At 44.7% G+C, this 24,737-nt stretch overlaps 1 protein-coding gene across 1 annotated transcript in view; it reads right to left on the reverse strand.

The window, feature by feature from the left end:
• CAMK4 (calcium/calmodulin dependent protein kinase IV) overlaps positions 1-24,737 on the reverse strand; it is a 274,385-nt gene that overhangs the window by 7,459 nt on the left and 242,189 nt on the right. Inside the window, exons 9-10 of the mRNA XM_044291226.1 lie at positions 20,692-20,818; positions 3,125-3,277 (exon numbers count right to left, since the gene is read on the reverse strand). Of these exons, the coding sequence (XP_044147161.1) occupies positions 3,125-3,277; positions 20,692-20,818 (280 nt within the window). The remainder of the gene's footprint in view (positions 1-3,124; positions 3,278-20,691; positions 20,819-24,737) is intronic.

The following is a 24,737-nucleotide window of genomic DNA, read 5'->3' on the forward strand; positions in this document are numbered from 1 at the left end:
GTTGCCATGATGGGGTGAAAATGGGTAACACATACTGGGGTACATTTTCTCCTTTAACCCCTTGTTAAAGTGAAAAATTTGGGTCTGATAGTAATTTTTTATTTTTCATTTGTGTGCTTTAAAATCCTTTGCCAAGTGTTTCTGACTTCTGTGAATCAAATGTTTGCTGAAAAGTACCCTTTCCACCACTTAAAATGTTCGTACAGGGGTGCACTTTCCAAAATGGGGTCACTTCTTGGTGTTTTTAATTGCTGGGGACCTCAGGAAATTTTTAAATGAGACATGGCACCTAAAATCCATGTCTGTCCATTCAGGCCTGAAAAATCCATATTTTGCAGCTTGCTTGCTGTGTGCCAAAACAGCGAGCTACAAGCACATATGGGGTATTTCCGTAATCAGGAGAAAATGGGCAACAAATTATGGGGTGTATGGTGCGATACAGATGTCTATGCTACGGCAAGGGAGGGAGAGGTGTGTCCCCTCCTGGTCCTCTGATAGGCTGCCAGCACTAGGCCGGCAGCCTAGCAGAGGCCGGTGTAGGCGGCGCAATGACATCATCGCGCCGCCTGAGCCGTATAGCGAGGGACACAGGCCGGAAGAGGCCTGCATTGCATCGCTGGAGGTAAGTATGTGTTTTTTTTATATAGGTACAATACTGGATCATGATGGGGGGGGGCTACTGGAACATGATACGTGGGGGCTACTGGCACATAAGGACGACTACTGGCACATAAGGGGGCTACTGGCACATGATGGGGCTACTGGCACATGATAAGGGGGGCTACTGGCACATGATAAGGGGGCTACTGGCACTTGATATGGGGGCTATTGACACATAAGGGGGGCTACTGGCACATAAGGGGGGCTACTGGCACATAAAGGTGGCTGCTGGCACATGGGGGGGCTATTGGCACATGATAAGGGGGCTACTGGCACATAAGGGGGGCTACTGGCACATGATATGGGGGCTACTGGCACATGATATGGGGGCTATTGGCACATGATAAGGGACTACTGGCACATGATATGGGGGCTACTGGCACATAATATGGGGGCTATTGGCACATGATATGGGGGCTACTGGCACATAAGGGGGGCTGCTGGCACATGGGGGGACTACTGGCGCATAATAAGGGGAGGTTACTGGCACATGATAAGCGGGCTACTGGCACATGATATGGGGGCTACTGGCACATGATATGGGGGCTATTGGCACATGATATGGGGGCTACTTGCACATAAGGGGGCTACTGGCACATAAGGGAGGGCTACTGGCACATGATAAGGGGTGGCTACTGACACATAAGAGGGCTACTGGAACATGATAAGGGGAGCTACTGGCACATAAGGACGACTACTGGCACATAAGGGGGCCTACTGGCACATGATGGGGGCTACTGGCACATAAGGGGGGCTACTGACCCGTGATAAGGGGGGGCTACTGGCCATGATAAGGGGGGCTACTGGCACATAAGGGGGGCTACTGGCACATAAGGGGGGCTACTGGCACATAGGGGCTATTGGCACATGATAAGGGGGCTACTGTCACATGATAAGGGGCGGCTACTGGCACATAAGGGGGACTACTGGCACATAATAAGGGGGGCTACTGGCACATGATAGGGGGGCACTCTGGCTACTGGCACATGATAGTGGGGGTCTCTTATTACTGGCACATGATTGGGGGCATCTACGGGGGCACATCTTACTGGCACATGATTGGGGGGCATCTATGGGGGAACATCTTACTGGCCCATGATTGGGGGAATCTATTGGGGCACTTATTACTGCCAGATTATTGGGTAGCTCTGTATAGGGGCATTTTATACTGGGACACATTATGGTGGGTACTATGGGGAATGGGTGGGAGGAGCACTATGGGGTCATCTACAGGGGCACTGAGAAGGGGTATTTTATATTGACACATTATGGGAACATTAGCTCAACTGGGGGCATTACAAAGGGGTTTGATTTGCACATTATAAGAAGAATTATTATTACTTGGGGGGGGGCATTATGGTGGGCTTTATTACTCCCCCGTGGTATGACCCCTAGTAGCAGCACCAGCCTCTCCCTGCTCTGCTATCCCTCTGCCCCTTCTCCAAATCCTTATTATGAAATCTTTCTCATTAGGATAAAACACATCAGCTCTGTCGAGCCCCCGGCCAAAGTGTTGAAGTGGTGTCTGAGATCCCCAAGGGTCAAGCCAAGTAATTGTAAGTTTTCATGTGAAATATGTTTGTTTGTAGTTGATCTTTATTATCGATTTTACATTGCAGATATTTTTTTTTTGCAGCATATGGGTGAGATTTTATAAATATTTTTATTATTTGGTCGAAAGGCTCATGGGGGGGGGGGGGGGGGCAGGGGGGATTGTAACAGGACTGCCGTAGAATATCTAAAATAGCTGGTCAAGTAAAATGTTGCATGCAACAATTATTAAATAGGTGGCCAACAAAAAAGGGGCGGGTCAAAGGGCGTGGTAAAACACTGTCTGAGCATGCTGAGAGTTGTAGTTTTGCAACAGTTGGAGGCGTCCTGGTTGGGAGGGCGCACTGTGCCACCAATGTTTTTAATACTGGGGGGTGGTGGAAGGGCGCACTGCACCACCAATGATAATTAATGTTTAATACAGGAGGAGGGTGTGTCGGAACAGAATCACATAGCCGGCACCCTGCCTCTGACAGGGAGCTGCGATCAGCGGCAGCAGTTAACTGCCGCTGATCGCAGCTTCCTGTCATATAGGCTGGGCACCGTCTCCTGTATTTGTATTAGATGCTAACTTTCATTGGTGGTGCAGTGCGCCCGCTCCTCCTCCTCCCGTCTCTCGTCATTGGCAGTGCGGCACAGGGAAAGGGAGAGAGTGTGACTCCTTCTCCCCTGTGCCGGTGAGGGAACTTGGCGAGCTGACAGCAGCGCGCTCATATTCTGTGATAGCGCGCTGGACGCATTATCTACGTTATCGGCAAGGTTAGATACCGATAACTTTGAAAATCATGAATATCGGCCGATAATATCGGTAACTCCAATAATCGGTTGATCCCTAGTAGCCCCATAAAGTCACCTTGACATGAGCATGAGATAACAAAGGTTATGTCCTCCATGGTGTGTGTTACATATGTACCTTGAGCTTGCGTCTTGCATTAAACTCTTGCAGTTTCTTTTGAGCGGTGTCCATATGAGCAAAATTTGCAGCTTTCCCTGTGACCCAAGGATGTTGAAGGGCTTGGTGAGTGGTCAAGCGTTTCTTTGGATCAAACACTATTAACTTTTTTACCTACAATTGATACACATGGGAAAATAAGGCACAATATTGTCACTGCTTCATTACATAGGACATTTGGTGCTGAAGAAGACTTTAAAAGTGGAATCAAAGCAGTCTGTAGATGGAGGGAGGAATAATACAAAAATACACAACTGCTCTCCAAGGTCCTAAATCCCTCTATTGAATTTCTCTCTCGAGACAATACTTTGAAATATATTATTAAAGACTATGTACACCTTTGTACTTATTTTCAGCTAAAAATAATTTTTTTCAATTGATCTTTATTATGGAATACTTTTTTTATGCACATAGCTGAGATGCTGTAGTAGCAGCCTGTGGATTTTACGTCATCTGGGGAGCAGACTGACTCCTTATCTCTGCTCTCTGACATTTTAAACACTCATCAAAGCCCAATCCTTATCTTACTGATAAGAACATGGCTTAAACAAGTGTTTATGACCTCTTAGTACTTTAGACATAAGGGTTATTAGATGACCGGCACAAATTTAAAGCGAAAGTACCAGTCACACAGTTAGAAAAACAGTTAACCCTTTGTGACAGAATGGCTCAATAGTTTTAATAAAGGCCAATTGAAAATATGATTTTATCCAAAAATGAGAAAAATGCAATCATAAACAAAAATTGCCTCCAAAGGTGTACATATCCTTAATATGCATACATAAGCATACATAAGCATAACATGACGACTCCCTAGAAACTTGAATAATTCAACAACTCCGCCCATATGTAAAATAATTAAACCCTTCTCTCCCAGCGCCATAATAGTACGGTGCTGGTCTGGTTTTTAAAGATGGCGCCCGCTCCAGAGCGCTAAGGGCCCCATAGCCGCGGGTGGCTGCCTGCTTCTTATAGCAGACACCCACGGCTCATGTCCGCAACCGGAAGTAATGTCGATCATGGACATTTAACCCCTTCATATGCAGTGGTCAATTCTGACCACAGCATCTGAGCGCGATGAAAACCTGAAAGTGCATGCTTTCGGTGGTGCCCTGGCTTCCCCGTGTGGTGATCGGAAGAGAGGGAGCTTGTGTGCAGCAGCCCCTGTCTTTGTGAAAAAATAAAACAGATTTTTTTTTACCCACATTAATTTTTTTTATCACTATTAAAACGCAAGAAAAACTATACATATAAAGTATCGGCGGATTCGTACTGACCTGTAGAATAAAAGTAACTGGGCAGTTTTATCGCACATTGAATGTCGTAAATAAAAACACTGTAAAACTGTGGTGGAATTTTTTGCTGTTTCACCCCATTTGGAATTTTTTTCCCGCTTTCCATTACATCATATGGAATATTAAAGAGTGGCATTGGAAAGTATAATTTGTCCCGCAAAAAACAAGCCCTCTTATGGCTATGTGAACAGACAAATACAAAAGTTATGTTTCTGGGAAGGCAGGGTGCGCAAAACGAAAACAAAAAACAAAACAAAAAAACTATGGTTGTGAAAGGGTTAAATTCTGTCTCATTGTTACACTGCTAATTGAGAATCAGAATGAATAAGGGACCCCATACACATTAAATAGCTGTTGACTAAATCATTCAGCCGACAGCTATTTCTCCTGACTTTCCCATGCACATACATGTTTGGCTTGGCCGAACATGTATGTTTATTCAATGGGGCCGGCCTAGTCCCTGGGAGCACTCCCACACCTTTCTCTCTTTCCTTAGCCGTTCACACCCTCCACTTGATTGACAAGGCCAGAGTCGGACTGGCCCACCAGAGTACCAGAGGATCCACCAGTGGGCCCAAGCTTGGACATAGGAAAAAGGCCCATCACCATCTAATCAAGAAAGCACCAATGCTTCCTAATCTAATGTCTCTTTCATTGCACGTAAAGTACTTTTTACTATTGTCATAGATATTACTGCTGCATAACAAGGGGCCCACAAACTTTTCTTGCACAGGAACTCTTTACAGATATCCTATTAAATCTTATGGATGATATATCCTGAATGTGCAATGATAATAGAAATGACTGTGGATGTTCACATGTCCTGTAGAGAAGGTGGGCCCTCAGAATCATTTCCACCGGTGGGCTCTAGGGTCCAGTCTGTTTCTGGACAGGCCCTTGTAATTGGCCCTGTAATCCCATGCATGCCTGGAGAATCTTCCATTGGGACACATGCAGCTAGGATCTCAGCATCGGGGAGAGCTGACTTAGATGTTCTGCGCATGTCCAGGATTACAGAAGACTGTGAGGGTGCTGGCCCTGTCACTCAATGCGAGAAGAGAGTGGCTAAGGGGGGAAGGTGGTGGTGCAGTAGGGGAATGCCCCTCAGTGCACTGAAGACCTCCAGCATATGGATGGACTAATTTTTCAATGGATCTCATTGATTTAAACAACAGCGGGGTTGTTTCACTCAGGATCAACCCTACCAGGCAGTATGTCTGGTTTTATAGAGGTGTTCATGCTGAATGAGACTATTTAAAGATCGTATTAACCTTACTGATTAGATGCCATTTAAACTCAGCTCTTCTGACATCGGTTTTAGTAAACACTTGCATAAACCATATAATTCTGGAGCAGCTTTTCTTAGAATTTACTGTTGTGCCATTCCTCTGCTTTTTCTCATGGAAAATATGAAAAATTGGCCACTGGGTGTTATTATTTCCCTTGTTAAATGGGTTTATCACTACACAGTTGAAAACTTTCCACTCGGTTCTGATAGTGTCAGACTGTGTAGGGACACCCACTATTAACAGATGCAAGGGTAACAGACAGTTGTAGTTTCATAATATGCTTCCAGGAGTAGGGATGAGCGAACTCGAACTGTATAGTTCGGGTTCGTACCGAATTTTGGGGTGTCCGTGACACGGACCCGAACCCGGACATTTTCGTAAAAGTCCGGGTTCGGGTTCGGTGTTCGTCGCTTTCTTCGCGCTTTTGTGACGCTTTCTTGGCGCTTTTTGAAAGGCTGCAAAGCAGCCAATCAACAAGCGTCATACTACTTGCCCCAAGAGGCCATCACAGCCATGCCTACTATTGGCATGGCTGTGATTGGCCAGAGCACCATGTGACCCAGCCTCTATTTAAGCTGGAGTCACATAGCGCCGCCCGTCACTCTGCTCTGATTAGCGTAGGGAGAGGTTGCGGCTGCGACAGTAGGGCGAGATTAGGCAGATTAACTCCTCCAAAGGACTTGATTAACTGATCGATCTGCAGCTGTGGATCATTGAGCTGCTGATCCTCAATTGCTCACTGTTTTTAGGCTGCACAGACCGTTTGTCAGTCTCATTTTTCTGGGGTGATCGGCGGCCATTTTGTGTCTTGTGGTGCGCCAGCACAAGCTGCGACCAAGTGCATTTAACCCTCAATGGTGTGGTTGTTTTTTGGCTAAAGCCTACATCAGGGTGAAGCTGTGACACCAAGTGCATTTAACCAGCAATAGTCTGTTCATTTTTTGGCCATATACAAAATCAGGGGCAAGCTGCGCCTGTCACCAAGTGCATTTAACCCTCAATGGTGTGGTTGTTTTTTGGCTAAAGCCTACATCAGGGTGAAGCTGTCACACCAAGTGCATTTAACCAGCAATAGTCTGTTCATTTTTTGGCCATATACAAAATCAGGGGCAAGCTGCGCCTGTCACCAAGTGCATTTAACCCTCAATGGTGTGGTTGTTTTTTGGCTAAAGCCTACATCAGGGTGAAGCTGTCACACCAAGTGCATTTAACCAGCAATAGTCTGTTCATTTTTTGGCCATATACAAAATCAGGGGCAAGCTGCGCCTGTCACCAAGTGCATTTAACCCTCAATGGTGTGGTTGTTTTTTGGCTAAAGCCTACATCAGGGTGAAGCTGTCACACCAAGTGCATTTAACCAGCAATAGTCTGTTCATTTTTTGGCCATATCCCAGTCTAATTCTGTCACTAAATCCATACCGGTCACCCAGCGCCTAAATACTAGGCCTCAAATTTATATCCAGCTAAATCTGTCCCTAGTGCTGTAGCTGGGCGAGTTATTTAGTGTCCGTTCAAGCACATTTCTTGTTCTGGGTTGAAATACAATTCCCAATTTAGCAATTTCATAATTTAGTGGTTCCTGCTATATCAGAGCTCTTTGAAATCTATCCCAAAAAGGGTATATAATATTGAAGGTGCACATAGGGTCATTCAGAGTAACTTCACACACACCCGCTACTGTGTATTTCCAAGTCTAATTCTGTCACTAAATCCATACCGGTGACCCAGCGCCTAAATACTAGGCCTCAAATTTAATTCCCTCTAAATCTCTCGTTACCCACCGCTGTACTGTTGTTGCTGGGCAAGATATTTAGTGTCCGTCAAAGCACATTTTTTGTTCTGGGTTGAAGTACAATTCCCAATTTAGCAATTTCATAATTTAGTGGTTTCTGCTATATCAGAGCTATTTGAAATCTATCCCAAAAAGGGTATATAATATTGAAGGTGCACATAGGGTCATTCAGAATAACTTCACACACACCCGCTACTGTGTATTTCCAAGTCTAATTCTGTCACTAAACCCATACCTGTCACCCAGCGCCTAAATACTAGGCCTCAAATTTAAATCCCTCTAAATCTCTCGTTACCGTTGTCCTGTTGTAGCTGGGAAAGTTATTTAGTGCCCGTCAAAGCACATTTTTTGTTCTGGGTTGAAGTACAATTCCCAATTTAGCAATTTCATAATTTAGTGGTTCCTGCTATATCAGAGCTATTTGAAATCTATCCCAAAAAGGGTATATAATATTGAAGGTGCACATAGGGTCATTCAGAATAACTTCACACACACCCGCTACTGTGTATTTCCAAGTCTAATTCTGTCACTAAACCCATACCTGTCACCCAGCGCCTAAATACTAGGCCTCAAATTTAAATCCCTCTAAATCTCTCGTTACCGTTGTCCTGTTGTAGCTGGGAAAGTTATTTAGTGCCCGTCAAAGCACATTTTTTGTTCTGGGTTGAAGTACAATTCCCAATTTAGCAATTTCATAATTTAGTGGTTCCTGCTATATCAGAGCTATTTGAAATCTATCCCAAAAAGGGTATATAATATTGAAGGTGCACATAGGGTCATTCAGAATAACTTCACACACACCCGCTACTGTGTATTTCCAAGTCTAATTCTGTCACTAAATCCATACCGGTGACCCAGCGCCTAAATACTAGGCCTCAAATTTAATTCCCTCTAAATCTCTCGTTACCCACCGGTGTACTGTTGTTGCTGGGCAAGATATTTAGTGTCCGTCAAAGCACATTTTTTGTTCTGGGTTGAAGTACAATTCCCAATTTAGCAATTTCATAATTTAGTGGTTTCTGCTATATCAGAGCTATTTGAAATCTATCCCAAAAAGGGTATATAATATTGAAGGTGCACATAGGGTCATTCAGAATAACTTCACACACACCCGCTACTGTGTATTTCCAAGTCTAATTCTGTCACTAAACCCATACCTGTCACCCAGCGCCTAAATACTAGGCCTCAAATTTAAATCCCTCTAAATCTCTCGTTACCGTTGTCCTGTTGTAGCTGGGAAAGTTATTTAGTGCCCGTCAAAGCACATTTTTTGTTCTGGGTTGAAGTACAATTCCCAATTTAGCAATTTCATAATTTAGTGGTTCCTGCTATATCAGAGCTATTTGAAATCTATCCCAAAAAGGGTATATAATATTGAAGGTGCACATAGGGTCATTCAGAATAACTTCACACACACCCGCTACTGTGTATTTCCAAGTCTAATTCTGTCACTAAATCCATACCGGTGACCCAGCGCCTAAATACTAGGCCTCAAATTTAATTCCCTCTAAATCTCTCGTTACCCACCGCTGTACTGTTGTTGCTGGGCAAGATATTTAGTGTCCGTCAAAGCACATTTTTTGTTCTGGGTTGAAGTACAATTCCCAATTTAGCAATTTCATAATTTAGTGGTTTCTGCTATATCAGAGCTATTTGAAATCTATCCCTAAAAGGGTATATAATATTGAAGGTGCACATAGGGTCATTCAGAATAACTTCACACACACCCGCTACTGTGTATTTCCAAGTCTAATTCTGTCACTAAACCCATACCTGTCACCCAGCGCCTAAATACTAGGCCTCAAATTTATATCCAGCTAAATCTGTCCCTAGTGCTGTAGCTGGGCGAGTTATTTAGTGTCCGTTCAAGCACATTTCTTGTTCTGGGTTGAAATACAATTCCCAATTTAGCAATTTCATAATTTAGTGGTTCCTGCTATATCAGAGCTCTTTGAAATCTATCCCAAAAAGGGTATATAATATTGAAGGTGCACATAGGGTCATTCAGAGTAACTTCACACACACCCGCTACTGTGTATTTCCAAGTCTAATTCTGTCACTAAATCCATACCGGTGACCCAGCGCCTAAATACTAGGCCTCAAATTTAATTCCCTCTAAATCTCTCGTTACCCACCGCTGTACTGTTGTTGCTGGGCAAGATATTTAGTGTCCGTCAAAGCACATTTTTTGTTCTGGGTTGAAGTACAATTCCCAATTTAGCAATTTCATAATTTAGTGGTTTCTGCTATATCAGAGCTATTTGAAATCTATCCCAAAAAGGGTATATAATATTGAAGGTGCACATAGGGTCATTCAGAATAACTTCACACACACCCGCTACTGTGTATTTCCAAGTCTAATTCTGTCACTAAACCCATACCTGTCACCCAGCGCCTAAATACTAGGCCTCAAATTTAAATCCCTCTAAATCTCTCGTTACCGTTGTCCTGTTGTAGCTGGGAAAGTTATTTAGTGCCCGTCAAAGCACATTTTTTGTTCTGGGTTGAAGTACAATTCCCAATTTAGCAATTTCATAATTTAGTGGTTCCTGCTATATCAGAGCTATTTGAAATCTATCCCAAAAAGGGTATATAATATTGAAGGTGCACATAGGGTCATTCAGAATAACTTCACACACACCCGCTACTGTGTATTTCCAAGTCTAATTCTGTCACTAAATCCATACCGGTGACCCAGCGCCTAAATACTAGGCCTCAAATTTAATTCCCTCTAAATCTCTCGTTACCCACCGGTGTACTGTTGTTGCTGGGCAAGATATTTAGTGTCCGTCAAAGCACATTTTTTGTTCTGGGTTGAAGTACAATTCCCAATTTAGCAATTTCATAATTTAGTGGTTTCTGCTATATCAGAGCTATTTGAAATCTATCCCTAAAAGGGTATATAATATTGAAGGTGCACATAGGGTCATTCAGAATAACTTCACACACACCCGCTACTGTGTATTTCCAAGTCTAATTCTGTCACTAAACCCATACCTGTCACCCAGCGCCTAAATACTAGGCCTCAAATTTAAATCCCTCTAAATCTCTCGTTACCGTTGTCCTGTTGTAGCTGGGAAAGTTATTTAGTGCCCGTCAAAGCACATTTTTTGTTCTGGGTTGAAGTACAATTCCCAATTTAGCAATTTCATAATTTAGTGGTTCCTGCTATATCAGAGCTATTTGAAATCTATCCCAAAAAGGGTATATAATATTGAAGGTGCACATTGGGTCATTCAGAATAACTTCACACACACGCTTCTGTGCATTTCCAAGTCTAATTCTGTCACTAAATCCATACCGGTGACCCAGCGCCTAAATACTAGGCCTCAAATTTAATTCCCTCTAAATCTCTCGTTACCCACCGCTGTACTGTTGTTGCTGGGCAAGATATTTAGTGTCCGTCAAAGCACATTTTTTGTTCTGGGTTGAAGTACAATTCCCAATTTAGCAATTTCATAATTTAGTGGTTTCTGCTATATCAGAGCTATTTGAAATCTATCCCTAAAAGGGTATATAATATTGAAGGTGCACATAGGGTCATTCAGAATAACTTCACACACACCCGCTACTGTGTATTTCCAAGTCTAATTCTGTCACTAAATCCATACCGGTGACCCAGCGCCTAAATACTAGGCCTCAAATTTAATTCCCTCTAAATCTCTCGTTACCCACCGGTGTACTGTTGTTGCTGGGCAAGATATTTAGTGTCCGTCAAAGCACATTTTTTGTTCTGGGTTGAAGTACAATTCCCAATTTAGCAATTTCATAATTTAGTGGTTTCTGCTATATCAGAGCTATTTGAAATCTATCCCTAAAAGGGTATATAATATTGAAGGTGCACATAGGGTCATTCAGAATAACTTCACACACACCCGCTACTGTGTATTTCCAAGTCTAATTCTGTCACTAAACCCATACCTGTCACCCAGCGCCTAAATACTAGGCCTCAAATTTAAATCCCTCTAAATCTCTCGTTACCGTTGTCCTGTTGTAGCTGGGAAAGTTATTTAGTGCCCGTCAAAGCACATTTTTTGTTCTGGGTTGAAGTACAATTCCCAATTTAGCAATTTCATAATTTAGTGGTTCCTGCTATATCAGAGCTATTTGAAATCTATCCCAAAAAGGGTATATAATATTGAAGGTGCACATTGGGTCATTCAGAATAACTTCACACACACGCTTCTGTGCATTTCCAAGTCTAATTCTGTCACTAAATCCATACCGGTGACCCAGCGCCTAAATACTAGGCCTCAAATTTAATTCCCTCTAAATCTCTCGTTACCCACCGCTGTACTGTTGTTGCTGGGCAAGATATTTAGTGTCCGTCAAAGCACATTTTTTGTTCTGGGTTGAAGTACAATTCCCAATTTAGCAATTTCATAATTTAGTGGTTTCTGCTATATCAGAGCTATTTGAAATCTATCCCTAAAAGGGTATATAATATTGAAGGTGCACATAGGGTCATTCAGAATAACTTCACACACACCCGCTACTGTGTATTTCCAAGTCTAATTCTGTCACTAAATCCATACCGGTGACCCAGCGCCTAAATACTAGGCCTCAAATTTAATTCCCTCTAAATCTCTCGTTACCCACCGTTGTACTGTTGTTGCTGGGCAAGATATTTAGTGTCCGTCAAAGCACATTTTTTGTTCTGGGTTGAAGTACAATTCCCAATTTAGCAATTTCATAATTTAGTGGTTCCTGCTATATCAGAGCTATTTGAAATCTATCCCAAAAAGGGTATATAATATTGAAGGTGCACATTGGGTCATTCAGAATAACTTCACACACACGCTTCTGTGCATTTCCAAGTCTAATTCTGTCACTAAATCCATACCGGTGACCCAGCGCCTAAATACTAGGCCTCAAATTTAATTCCCTCTAAATCTCTCGTTACCCACCGCTGTACTGTTGTTGCTGGGCAAGATATTTAGTGTCCGTCAAAGCACATTTTTTGTTCTGGGTTGAAGTACAATTCCCAATTTAGCAATTTCATAATTTAGTGGTTTCTGCTATATCAGAGCTATTTGAAATCTATCCCTAAAAGGGTATATAATATTGAAGGTGCACATAGGGTCATTCAGAATAACTTCACACACACCCGCTACTGTGTATTTCCAAGTCTAATTCTGTCACTAAATCCATACCGGTGACCCAGCGCCTAAATACTAGGCCTCAAATTTAATTCCCTCTAAATCTCTCGTTACCCACCGTTGTACTGTTGTTGCTGGGCAAGATATTTAGTGTCCGTCAAAGCACATTTTTTGTTCTGGGTTGAAGTACAATTCCCAATTTAGCAATTTCATAATTTAGTGGTTTCTGCTATATCAGAGCTATTTGAAATCTATCCCTAAAAGGGTATATAATATTCAAGGTGCACATTGGGTCATTCAGAATAACTTCACACACACACGCTTCTGTGCATTTCCAAGTCTAATTCTGTCACTAAATCCATACCGGTCACCCAGCGCCTAAATACTAGGCCTCAAATTTATATCCCGCTGAATTTGAATACAATACATTGGGCCAAATAATATATTTGTTGTTGTGGTGAACCATAACAATGAGAAAAACATCTAGTAAGGGACGCGGACGTGGACATGGTCGTGGTGGTGTTAGTGGACCCTCTGGTGCTGGGAGAGGACGTGGCCGTTCTGCCACATCCACACGTCCTAGTGTACCAACTACTTCAGGTCCCAGTAGCCGCCAGAATTTACAGCGATATATGGTGGGGCCCAATGCCGTTCTAAGGATGGTAAGGCCTGAGCAGGTACAGGCATTAGTCAATTGGGTGGCCGACAGTGGATCCAGCACGTTCACATTATCTCCCACCCAGTCTTCTGCAGAAAGCGCACAGATGGCGCCTGAAAACCAACCCCATCAGTCTGTCACATCACCCCCATGCATACCAGGGAAACTGTCTCAGCCTCAAGTTATGCAGCAGTCTCTTATGCTGTTTGAAGACTCCGCTGGCAGGGTTTCCCAAGGGCATCCACCTAGCCCTTCCCCAGCGGTGAAAGACATAGAATGCACTGACGCACAACCACTTATGTTTCCTGATGATGAGGACATGGGAATACCACCTCAGCATGTCTCTGATGATGACGAAACACAGGTGCCAACTGCTGCGTCTTTCTGCAGTGTGCAGACTGAACAGGAGGTCAGGGATCAAGACTGGGTGGAAGACGATGCAGGGGACGATGAGGTCCTAGACCCCACATGGAATGAAGGTCGTGCCACTGACTTTCACAGTTCGGAGGAAGAGGCAGTGGTGAGACCGAGCCAACAGCGTAGCAAAAGAGGGAGCAGTGGGCAAAAGCAGAACACCCGCCGCCAAGAGACTCCGCCTGCTACTGACCGCCGCCATCTGGGACCGAGCACCCCAAAGGCAGCTTCAAGGAGTTCCCTGGCATGGCACTTCTTCAAACAATGTGCTGACGACAAGACCCGAGTGGTTTGCACGCTGTGCCATCAGAGCCTGAAGCGAGGCATTAACGTTCTGAACCTGAGCACAACCTGCATGACCAGGCACCTGCATGCAAAGCATGAACTGCAGTGGAGTAAACACCTTAAAACCAAGGAAGTCACTCAGGCTCCCCCTGCTACCTCTTCTGCTGCTGCCGCCTCGGCCTATTCTGCTGCTGCCGCCTCGGCCTCTTCCTCCGCCTCTGGAGGAACGTTGGCACCTGCCGCCCAGCAAACAGGGGATGTACCACCAACACCACCACCACCACCTCCGTCACCAAGCGTCTCAACCATGTCACACGCCAGCGTTCAGCTCTCCATCTCACAAACATTTGATAGAAAGCGTAAATTCCCACCTAGCCACCCTCGATCCCTGGCCCTGAATGCCAGCATTTCTAAACTACTGGCCTATGAAATGCTGTCATTTAGGCTGGTGGACACAGACAGCTTCAAACAGCTCATGTCGCTTGCTGTCCCACAGTATGTTGTTCCCAGCCGGCACTACTTCTCCAAGAGAGCCGTGCCTTCCCTGCACAACCAAGTATCCGATAAAATCAAGTGTGCACTGCGCAACGCCATCTGTAGCAAGGTCCACCTAACCACAGATACGTGGACCAGTAAGCACGGCCAGGGACGCTATATCTCCCTAACTGCACACTGGGTAAATGTAGTGGCAGCTGGGCCCCAGGCGGAGAGCTGTTTGGCGCACGTCCTTCCGCCGCCAAGGATCGCAGGGCAACATTCTTTGCCTCCTGTTGCCACCTCCTCCTTCTCGGCTTCCTCCTCCTCTTCTTCCACCTGCTCATCCAGTCAGCCACACACCTTCACCACCAACTTCAGCACAGCCCGGGGTAAACGTCAGCAGGCCATTCTGAAACTCATATGTTTGGGGGACAGGCCCCACACCGCACAGGAGTTGTGGCGGGGTATAGAACAACAGACCGACGAGTGGTTGCTGCCGGTGAGCCTCAAGCCCGGCCTGGTGGTGTGTGATAATGGGCGAAATCTCGTTGCAGCTCTGGGACTAGCCAATTTGACGCACATCCCTTGCTTGGCGCATGTGCTGAATTTGGTGGTGCAGAAGTTCATTCACAACTACCCCGACATGTCAGAGCTGCTGCATAAAGTGCGGGCCGTCTGTTCGCGCTTCCGGCGTTCACATCCTGCTGCTGCTCGCCTGTCTGCGCTACAGCGTAACTTCGGCCTTCCCGCTCACCGCCTCATATGCGACGTGCCCACCAGGTGGAACTCCACCTTGCACATGCTGGACAGACTGTGCGAGCAGCAGCAGGCCATAGTGGAGTTTCAGCTGCAGCACGCACGGGTCAGTCGCACTACAGAACAGCACCACTTCACCACCAATGACTGGGCCTCCATGCGAGACCTGTGTGCCCTGTTGCGCTGTTTCGAGTACTCCACCAACATGGCCAGTGGCGATGACACCGTTATCAGCGTTACAATACCACTTCTATGTCTCCTTGAGAAAACACTTAGGGCGATGATGGAACAGGAGGTGGCCCAGGAGGAGGAGGAGGAGGATGAGGAAGAGGGGTCATTTTTAGCACTTTCAGGCCAGTCTCTTCGAAGTGACTCAGAGGGAGGTTTTTTGCAACAGCAGAGGCCAGGTACAAATGTGGCCAGCCAGGGCCCACTACTGGAGGACGAGGAGGACGAGGATGAGGAGGAGGTGGAGGAGGATGAGGATGAAGCATGGTCACAGCGGGGTGGCACCCAACGCAGCTCGGGTCCATCACTGGTGCGTGGCTGGGGGGAAAGGCAGGACGATGACGATACGCCTCCCACAGAGGACAGCTTGTCCTTACCCCTGGGCAGCCTGGCACACATGAGCGACTACATGCTGCAGTGCCTGCGCAACGACAGCAGAGTTGCCCACATTTTAACCTGTGCGGACTACTGGGTTGCCACCCTGCTGGATCCACGCTACAAAGACAATGTGCCCACCTTACTTCCTGCACTGGAGCGTGATAGGAAGATGCGCGAGTACAAGCGCACGTTGGTAGACGCGCTACTGAGAGCATTCCCAAATGTCACAGGGGAACAAGTGGAAGCCCAAGGCCAAGGCAGAGGAGGAGCAAGAGGTCGCCAAGGCAGCTGTGTCACGGCCAGCTCCTCTGAGGGCAGGGTTAGCATGGCAGAGATGTGGAAAACTTTTGTCAACACGCCACAGCTAACTGCACCACCACCTGATACGCAACGTGTTAGCAGGAGGCAACATTTTACTAACATGGTGGAACAGTACGTGTGCACACCCCTCCACGTACTGACTGATGGTTCGGCCCCATTCAACTTCTGGGTCTCTAAATTGTCCACGTGGCCAGAGCTAGCCTTTTATGCCTTGGAGGTGCTGGCCTGCCCGGCAGCCAGCGTTTTGTCTGAACGTGTATTCAGCACGGCAGGGGGCGTCATTACAGACAAACGCAGCCGCCTGTCTACAGCCAATGTGGACAAGCTGACGTTCATAAAAATGAACCAGGCATGGATCCCACAGGACCTGTCCGTCCCTTGTCCAGATTAGACATTAACTACCTCCCCATAACCATATATTATTGGACTCCAGGGCACTTCCTCATTCAATCCTATTTTTATTTTCATTTTACCATTATATTGCGATGCTACCCAAAGTTGAATGAACCTCTCCTCTGCCTGTGTGCTAGGCCTAAATATATGCCAATGGACTGTTGCAGTGGTGGCTGACATGAAGCCTGATTCTCTGCTATGACATGCAGACTAATTCTCTGCTGACATGAAGCCAGATTGTCTGTTACGGGACCTCTCTCCTCTGCCTGGGTGCTGGGCCTAAATTTATGACAATGGACTGTTGCAGTGGTGGCTGACGTGAAGCCTGATTCTCTGCTATGACATGCAGACTGATTCTCTGCTGTCATGAAGCCAGATTGTCTGTTACGGGACCTTTCTCCTCTACCTGGGTTCTGGGCCTAAATTTATGAAAATTGACTCTTACAGTGGTGGGTGACGTGAAGCCTGATTCTCTGCTATGATATGAAGACTGATTCTCTGCTGACATGAAGCCAGATTGTCTGTTACGGGACCTTTCTCCTCTGCCTGGGTTCTGGGCCTAAATTTATGAAAATTGACTCTTACAGTGGTGGGTGACGTGAAGCCTGATTCTCTGCTATGATATGAAGACTGATTCTCTGCTGACATGAAGCCAGATTGTCTGTTACGGGACCTTTCTCCTCTGCCTGGGTTCTGGGCCTAAATTTATGAAAATTGACTCTTACAGTGGTGGGTGACGTGAAGCCTGATTCTCTGCTATGATATGAAGACTGATTCTCTGCTGACATGAAGCCAGATTGTCTGTTACGGGACCTTTCTCCTCTGCCTGGGTTCTGGGCCTAAATTTATGAAAATTGACTCTTACAGTGGTGGGTGACGTGAAGCCTGATTCTCTGCTATGATATGAAGACTGATTCTCTGCTGACATGAAGCCAGATTGTCTGTTACGGGACCTTTCTCCTCTGCCTGGGTTCTGGGCCTAAATTTATGAAAATTGACTCTTACAGTGGTGGGTGACGTGAAGCCTGATTCTCTGCTATGATATGAAGACTGATTCTCTGCTGACATGAAGCCAGATTGTCTGTTACGGGACCTTTCTCCTCTGCCTGGGTTCTGGGCCTAAATTTATGAAAATTGACTCTTACAGTGGTGGGTGACGTGAAGCCTGATTCTCTGCTATGATATGAAGACTGATTCTCTGCTGACATGAAGCCAGATTGTCTGTTACGGGACCTTTCTCCTCTGCCTGGGTTCTGGGCCTAAATTTATGAAAATTGACTCTTACAGTGGTGGGTGACGTGAAGCCTGATTCTCTGCTATGATATGAAGACTGATTCTCTGCTGACATGAAGCCAGATTGTCTGTTACGGGACCTTTCTCCTCTGCCTGGGTTCTGGGCCTAAATTTATGAAAATTGACTCTTACAGTGGTGGGTGACGTGAAGCCTGATTCTCTGCTATGATATGAAGACTGATTCTCTGCTGACATGAAGCCAGATTGTCTGTTACGGGACCTTTCTCCTCTGCCTGGGTTCTGGGCCTAAATTTATGAAAATTGACTCTTACAGTGGTGGGTGACGTGAAGCCTGATTCTCTGCTATGATATGAAGACTGATTCTCTGCTGACATGAAGCCAGATTGTCTGTTACGGGACCTTTCTCCTCTGCCTGGGTTCTGGGCCTAAATTTATGAAAATTGACTCTTACAGTGGTGGGTGACGTGAAGCCTGATTCTCTGCTATGATATGAAGACTGATTCTCTGCTGACATGAAGCCAGATTGTCTGTTACGGGACCTTTCTCCTCTGCCTGGGTTCTGGGCCTAAATTTATGAAAATTGACTCTTACAGTGGTGGGTGACGTGAAGCCTGATTCTCTGCTATGATATGAAGACTGATTCTCTGCTGACATGAAGCCAGATTGTCTGTTACGGGACCTCTCTCCTCTGCCTGGGTGCTGGGCCTAAATATATGCCAATGGACTGTTGCAGTGGTGGCTGACGTGAAGCCTCATTCTCTGCTATGACATGCAGACTGATTCTCTGCTGACATGAAGACAGATTCTCTGTTACGGGACCTCTCTCCTCTGCCTGGGTGCCGGGGCCTAAATATCTGAGAATGGACTGTTCCAGTGGTGGCTGACGTGAAGCCTCATTCTCTGCTATGACATGCAGACTAATTCTCTGCTGACATGAAGACAGATTCTCTGTTACGGGACCTCCCTCCTCTGCCTGGGTGCTGGGCCTAAATATATGCCAATGGACTGTTGCAGTGGTGGCTGACGTGAAGCCTCATTCTCTGCTATGACATGCAGACTAATTCTCTGCTGACATGAAGACAGATTCTCTGTTACGGGACCTCCCTCCTCTGCCTGGGTGCTGGGCCTAAATATATGCCAATGGACTGTTGCAGTGGTGGCTGACGTGAAGCCTCATTCTCTGCTATGACATGCAGACTGATTCTCTGCTGACATGAAGCCAGATTCTCTGTTACGGGACCTCTCTCCTCTGCCTGTGTGTGTGCTGGGCCTAAATATATGCCAATGGACTGTTGCAGTGGTGGCTGACGTGAAGCCTCATTCTCTGCTATGACATGCAGACTGATTCTCTGCTGACATGAAGCCAGATTCTCTGTTACGGGACCTCTCTCCTCTGCCTGTGTGTGTGCTGGGCCTAAATATATGCCAATGGACTGTTGCAGTGGTGGCTGACGTGAAGCCTCATTCTCTGCTATGACATGCAGACTAATTCTCTGCTGACATGAAGACAGATTCTCTGTTACGGGACCTCCCTCCTCTGCCTGGGTGCTGGGCCTAAATATATGCCAATGGACTGTTGCAGTGGTGGCTGACGTGAAGCCTCATTCTCTGCTATGACATGCAGACTGATTCTCTGCTGACATGAAGCCAGATTCTCTGTTACGGGACCTCTCTCCTCTGCCTGTGTGTGTGCTGGGCCTAAATATATGCCAATGGACTGTTGCAGTGGTGGCTGACGTGAAGCCTCATTCTCTGCTATGACATGCAGACTGATTCTCTGCTGACATGAAGCCAGATTCTCTGTTACGGGACCTCTCTCCTCTGCCTGTGTGTGTGCTGGGCCTAAATATATGCCAATGGACTGTTGCAGTGGTGGCTGACGTGAAGCCTCATTCTCTGCTATGACATGCAGACTAATTCTCTGCTGACATGAAGACAGATTCTCTGTTACGGGACCTCCCTCCTCTGCCTGGGTGCTGGGCCTAAATATATGCCAATGGACTGTTGCAGTGGTGGCTGACGTGAAGCCTCATTCTCTGCTATGACATGCAGACTAATTCTCTGCTGACATGAAGACAGATTCTCTGTTACGGGACCTCTCTCCTCTGCCTGGGTGCCGGGGCCTAAATATCTGAGAATGGACTGTTCCAGTGGTGGGTGACGGGAAGCCAGATTCTCTGCTATGGAACCTCTCTCCAATTGATTTTGGTTAATTTTTATTTATTTAATTTTTATTTTAATTCATTTCCCTATCCACATTTGTTTGCAGGGGATTTACCTACATGTTGCTGCCTTTTGCAGCCCTCTAGCTCTTTCCTGGGCTGTTTTACAGCCTTTTTAGTGCCGAAAAGTTCGGGTCCCCATTGACTTCAATGGGGTTCGGGTTCGGGACGAAGTTCGGATCGGGTTCGGATCCCGAACCCGAACATTTCCGGGATGTTCGGCCGAACTTCTCGAACCCGAACATCCAGGTGTTCGCTCAACTCTATCCAGGAGGAATAACATAGGAATGCAAAACACAAAGTTGTATGACAAGAAGCTCCAAAATAGTTTTATATGTTGACCGCAGATATTCACCAAAACATATGTATGAGGAGGTGAGAAGTCCTTTTTAAAGCATCTTGATGGAAGTAATAAACCGTATCTCCCCTAGACACCTCGGTATCTAGTGGAAATAGTATTATTTATTTTGCTTTGAGGCTTGAAGACTGCAAAGGCTGGCAAAACTATTAAAAATAAGGTATTTTTGTTTGTTCCAAGTGCAGGGGTATGTATTACCCCTTTCACCCCCATGCTGCCATTTCTTGCAGTTCAGTCAAGGTTAAGCCACCCACTGTTGTATTAAGAGCAAAAGAAATAAATGAATGAAGCTGTGCCCATTTTACTCACCAAGTCCTTGGCGTTCAGTGACACATCATCCCACCAGGGGGAGACAAAGTCATAATCACAGTTGAGAATTCTTTTGAACATGTACTGATCTCCGCGCTCATCATAAAATGGTTCAAAGCCGCAGAGTCTGTAGAGGAAAGAGCAGTAAAACTGTCTTAATGATCAGATCATTCACCCCCCCCTGTAGTGCAGGTAACCTGGTGCTCTCGTGTATACACCGACATCGTCACAACACAATCATCGCTACTACCTACTAACAACCGAATGGCCTCCTGTTAAACTTGGACAATCCCCTTAAGAAACTGCATGACAATCTGCAGGCAGCGTCTTATAGAGCAGGAGGAGCTGAGCAGATTGATATATGGGTTTGTGGGGAAAGGTTCAGTATTGCTTGCATTTTATTCATTTGAGCTCCATAGCCAGTAGAAGAGAGCTCAAATGAAAAAGGATACAAAAAACGCAGCAGACCACATTCTTGTATTCTGCAGAGTCCGGTAAAAATCGCATATACTTTTTTTTTATACTGAAACACTATTTTTTTGTCTTCATTAAACAGGTGGGAAAAATGTGATGTGAACCCATAGCAATCAATCAGATTCTACCTTTCATTTTTCAAAGCTCCTTTGGAAAATGAATGGTGGAATCTGGTTGGTTGCTGTGGACACCTATGACGGTTTTTCTTTACACCAGTTCTGATAAATGTCTCCCTAAATCTGTCAGGAAATAAAAAGGTTACCAACAAAACCCAAAACACTAATTTGTCAGGTAATCCGTCATTTATGTAGCACATACAATTCTGGTTTGTCGGCAGCTGTAAACAGGCATCTGCTGCTGGCAAACAATCATGGGAATGAATGATCACAGTAGTGATCAGTCATGCCCATAAATATCGTCATCTGACATACACATTGGTAATGGTACAGAATTTCAGTGTGCAATACAGGAGACCACTCTATTGTGAAATATTTCCTATACAGTTTGCTAGTTATTTGCTATTAACCACTATCGTTTTATAAGGAAGCCTGGAGAGCAGGTATTATTACATTGTTGTATTTGCTTTTATCAATCTCAAAGTGGTGACAAACCAGGGATTCTATGGCATTCAATGGAACTTGTTCACGGTTTTTGGGGTGATTATCAAGGAAATGGACAAAACATTAGTAAAATGTATCAGAAAGTCAGTGATAGCCTGTAAAAGTATCAGTCAGTCGTTATCCATTCAATGTATGCGCAGTCAGCATCGGGGCAACCAGAGGATGCTTGGTCGCCAAGGCTCTGATACCATAGTGGGCCCCAAAGGTCAAGGAGAAAAAAAATTGGAGCTGCCTTTGGGGCCAATAACTTCCTACTAGGGTCTATTTTTTATCAAAACCTATATATAGGGGTTGGGTCCGAGAATACTTTCCTTTGGTGAGCCCAAGGAACGCCAATCTGACCCTGTTTGCAGTGCACAATGTTATGCGTCACATAGCGAGCCTGTAATTGGCAGGTGAGTCGGTGAATAATCTCACTTTATATAATACTCAGTGCTGTGGGGCCTTAAGAATCTGCAACGGTGGTGATATTTCCATACGGATTTCCACAAGGACAATCCGTTAATATAAGGCTTTAAAATGCTCAACAATACACTCAGGTGAGAGTCATGTGTATTCAAACTGGCTGCAAGGGCGGAGAGCTTGCAATATGCAAAATTTTATGTACAACCAGTGAACATCTCAGCAGTGTCAGAGGTGCACAGTGTGTAACATGAGAGGGTGTGTGACACATGATGAGTCGTAGGGAATCGGTGAAGAGCGCTGCTCTGAAAATAGATGATAGTGTTACCTCTGTCTGTAGTCTTAGCAGAATTAACAGTGGGCAGCAGCTCCCTTTAATGACTTGAGGGCATGAAGCCAAGTCGCTAGGATTTTCACTTATCTGCACTCGTCATTTCTCATACACTTCAATCTTTCCTTCCTGCTCTCTTTTTATAACATGGTGCTAGTCCAATATCAATGGATACAGTTATAATATTAATACCTTACCACAAACTTCCCCACCGCCCGAAATGTAAATGTCCCCAGTAAATATGTTATTGAATTGTCCTCTATTATTAACTTTCTAAAAATTGTATTCTAACTCTAGACATTGAAATCTGTTAATGAGAAGGTTTGGTACTACCCAATAAAGTAAAGCTGATAAAGGGGCTATTACCCATCTTTTCTGGCATCCTAAATGTCAAAACGTAGTCACTCTGGAAGCTTATTGCCTTGTACTCATTTTGAGCTAAAAATCATGTTTTAAATTGGTCTTTACTAAAAATATGAGTCCTTTTTTCTGTACAGAGCTGACATGCTCTAGAAGCACCCTTTGGATTTTCTGTCCTTTCAGTCAGACCAGGAGCAGATGGACTCCTTATATTTGCCCTATGACCTCCTAAACACTCGTTTTAGCTCAGTTCTTATCTTACTGATAATCATGTGGCTTAAATAAGTGTTTATGACCTCTTAGCAATTTGGAGATAAGGTTTATAAGATGGCCAGCACAAAGTGAAAGTACCGGTCATACAGCTAGAGAAACAGTTAACCCTTGGTGACATAACAGCTCAATATTTTTTAATAAAGGCAAATTTAAAAAAAAAATTTTTTGCCAAAAATGAGTAACATGCAAGCATAAAAAAATTGCCTCTGAAGGTGTACATAGCCTTAAAAGTACAAATTCAGCTTGAGAAAAAAATTGGGACTAATCGATATAAAAATTATTAAATATTTTGCCTTTTCTTATATTTAAGTTCTTATATTTACAGGTATTTTTTTTTATATATATGGAAATGCTATTTAGGGCAGTCAAAAGAACTATGATCAGGTAATATTACTTAGATATCACCTTCAAACAATTTTAAAAATTGCCTTTGTGTTTCAATCCCTCACCATTTTCAAGATACCGTACCTGCTAGGAGGCAAAGTGGTTGTGTAGGCAGTATAGGGGTGCTATCCAGTCATTGTTTGGTGGTATTACCCAGTCACGGTATGAAAGTGTTATTCCTTCATGGTATGGTAGCAATATCTAGATACAGTATGATGTTATCCAATTATGGTATGCTGGTATCATACAGTCACTGTCTGACGGTATTATCCAGCCATGGTATTGTTGTGTTATCCAGTCATAGTTTGGTGGTAATATCCAGTAAGGGTATGGTGGTGGTATCCAGTTACGGTATGGTGTTGTTATCCTTTCATGGTGTGGAAGTATTATCCAGTTACAGTATGGTAATGTTATTCAGTCACACTATACTGGTATTATTCAGTTATGGTATGGTGGTAATATAGTCCCGGTATTTATTATTATTTGGGGGTAGTGCTATTCTATGTATACAGATTTTGGTACAGCATAGTGTGCCTTCCATTTCTCAACAGAGCACATGAATTCTGGGCAACACAAACACTAGGAGCAGGCTTTGTGCTCAACAACAATGTCTTTTTAATGACATCACAAAGTAAGTTTTATTATTCATCTTCAGGTTTGTTAACAATGACCAATTATCACTGTGATTGCTCAGAAAGGAATGAATCATGAACATTATTGTAGCTTAAATTGGCCTTTAGCGCAGCATATTCAGGCTTAAAGGGAACCTGTCACCGGGATACCCAGTCCCCATAGCTCTGTGTGCTTTTATTGTGTAAAAAAACAGATTTGATACATATGCAAATTAGCCTGAGATGAGTCCTGTCCCTGACTCGTCTCACATACAGGACTCATCTCAGGTTAATTTGCATATGTATCAAATCATTTTTCTGACACAATAAAAGCACACAGAGCTATGAGGACTGGGTATTGCAGATGTGCTAGCAGCCATCTATCAGCCCATGTCCTCAGCTCTATACACAAAATCCCGGTGACAGGTTCCCTTTAATGCCTAGGCCAGCCTTAAAGGGGTTGTTTCAGTTCAGCAAATGCCATTTGTCAGGTAGATAAAGTTAATACAAGGCACTTACTAATGTTTTGTTATCATCCATATTGCTTCCTTTGCTGGCTGGATTCATTTTTCCATCACATTATATACTTCT

This window comes from Bufo gargarizans, chromosome 1 (assembly GCF_014858855.1).
Source record: "Bufo gargarizans isolate SCDJY-AF-19 chromosome 1, ASM1485885v1, whole genome shotgun sequence".
Classification (NCBI taxonomy): domain Eukaryota; kingdom Metazoa; phylum Chordata; class Amphibia; order Anura; family Bufonidae; genus Bufo; species Bufo gargarizans.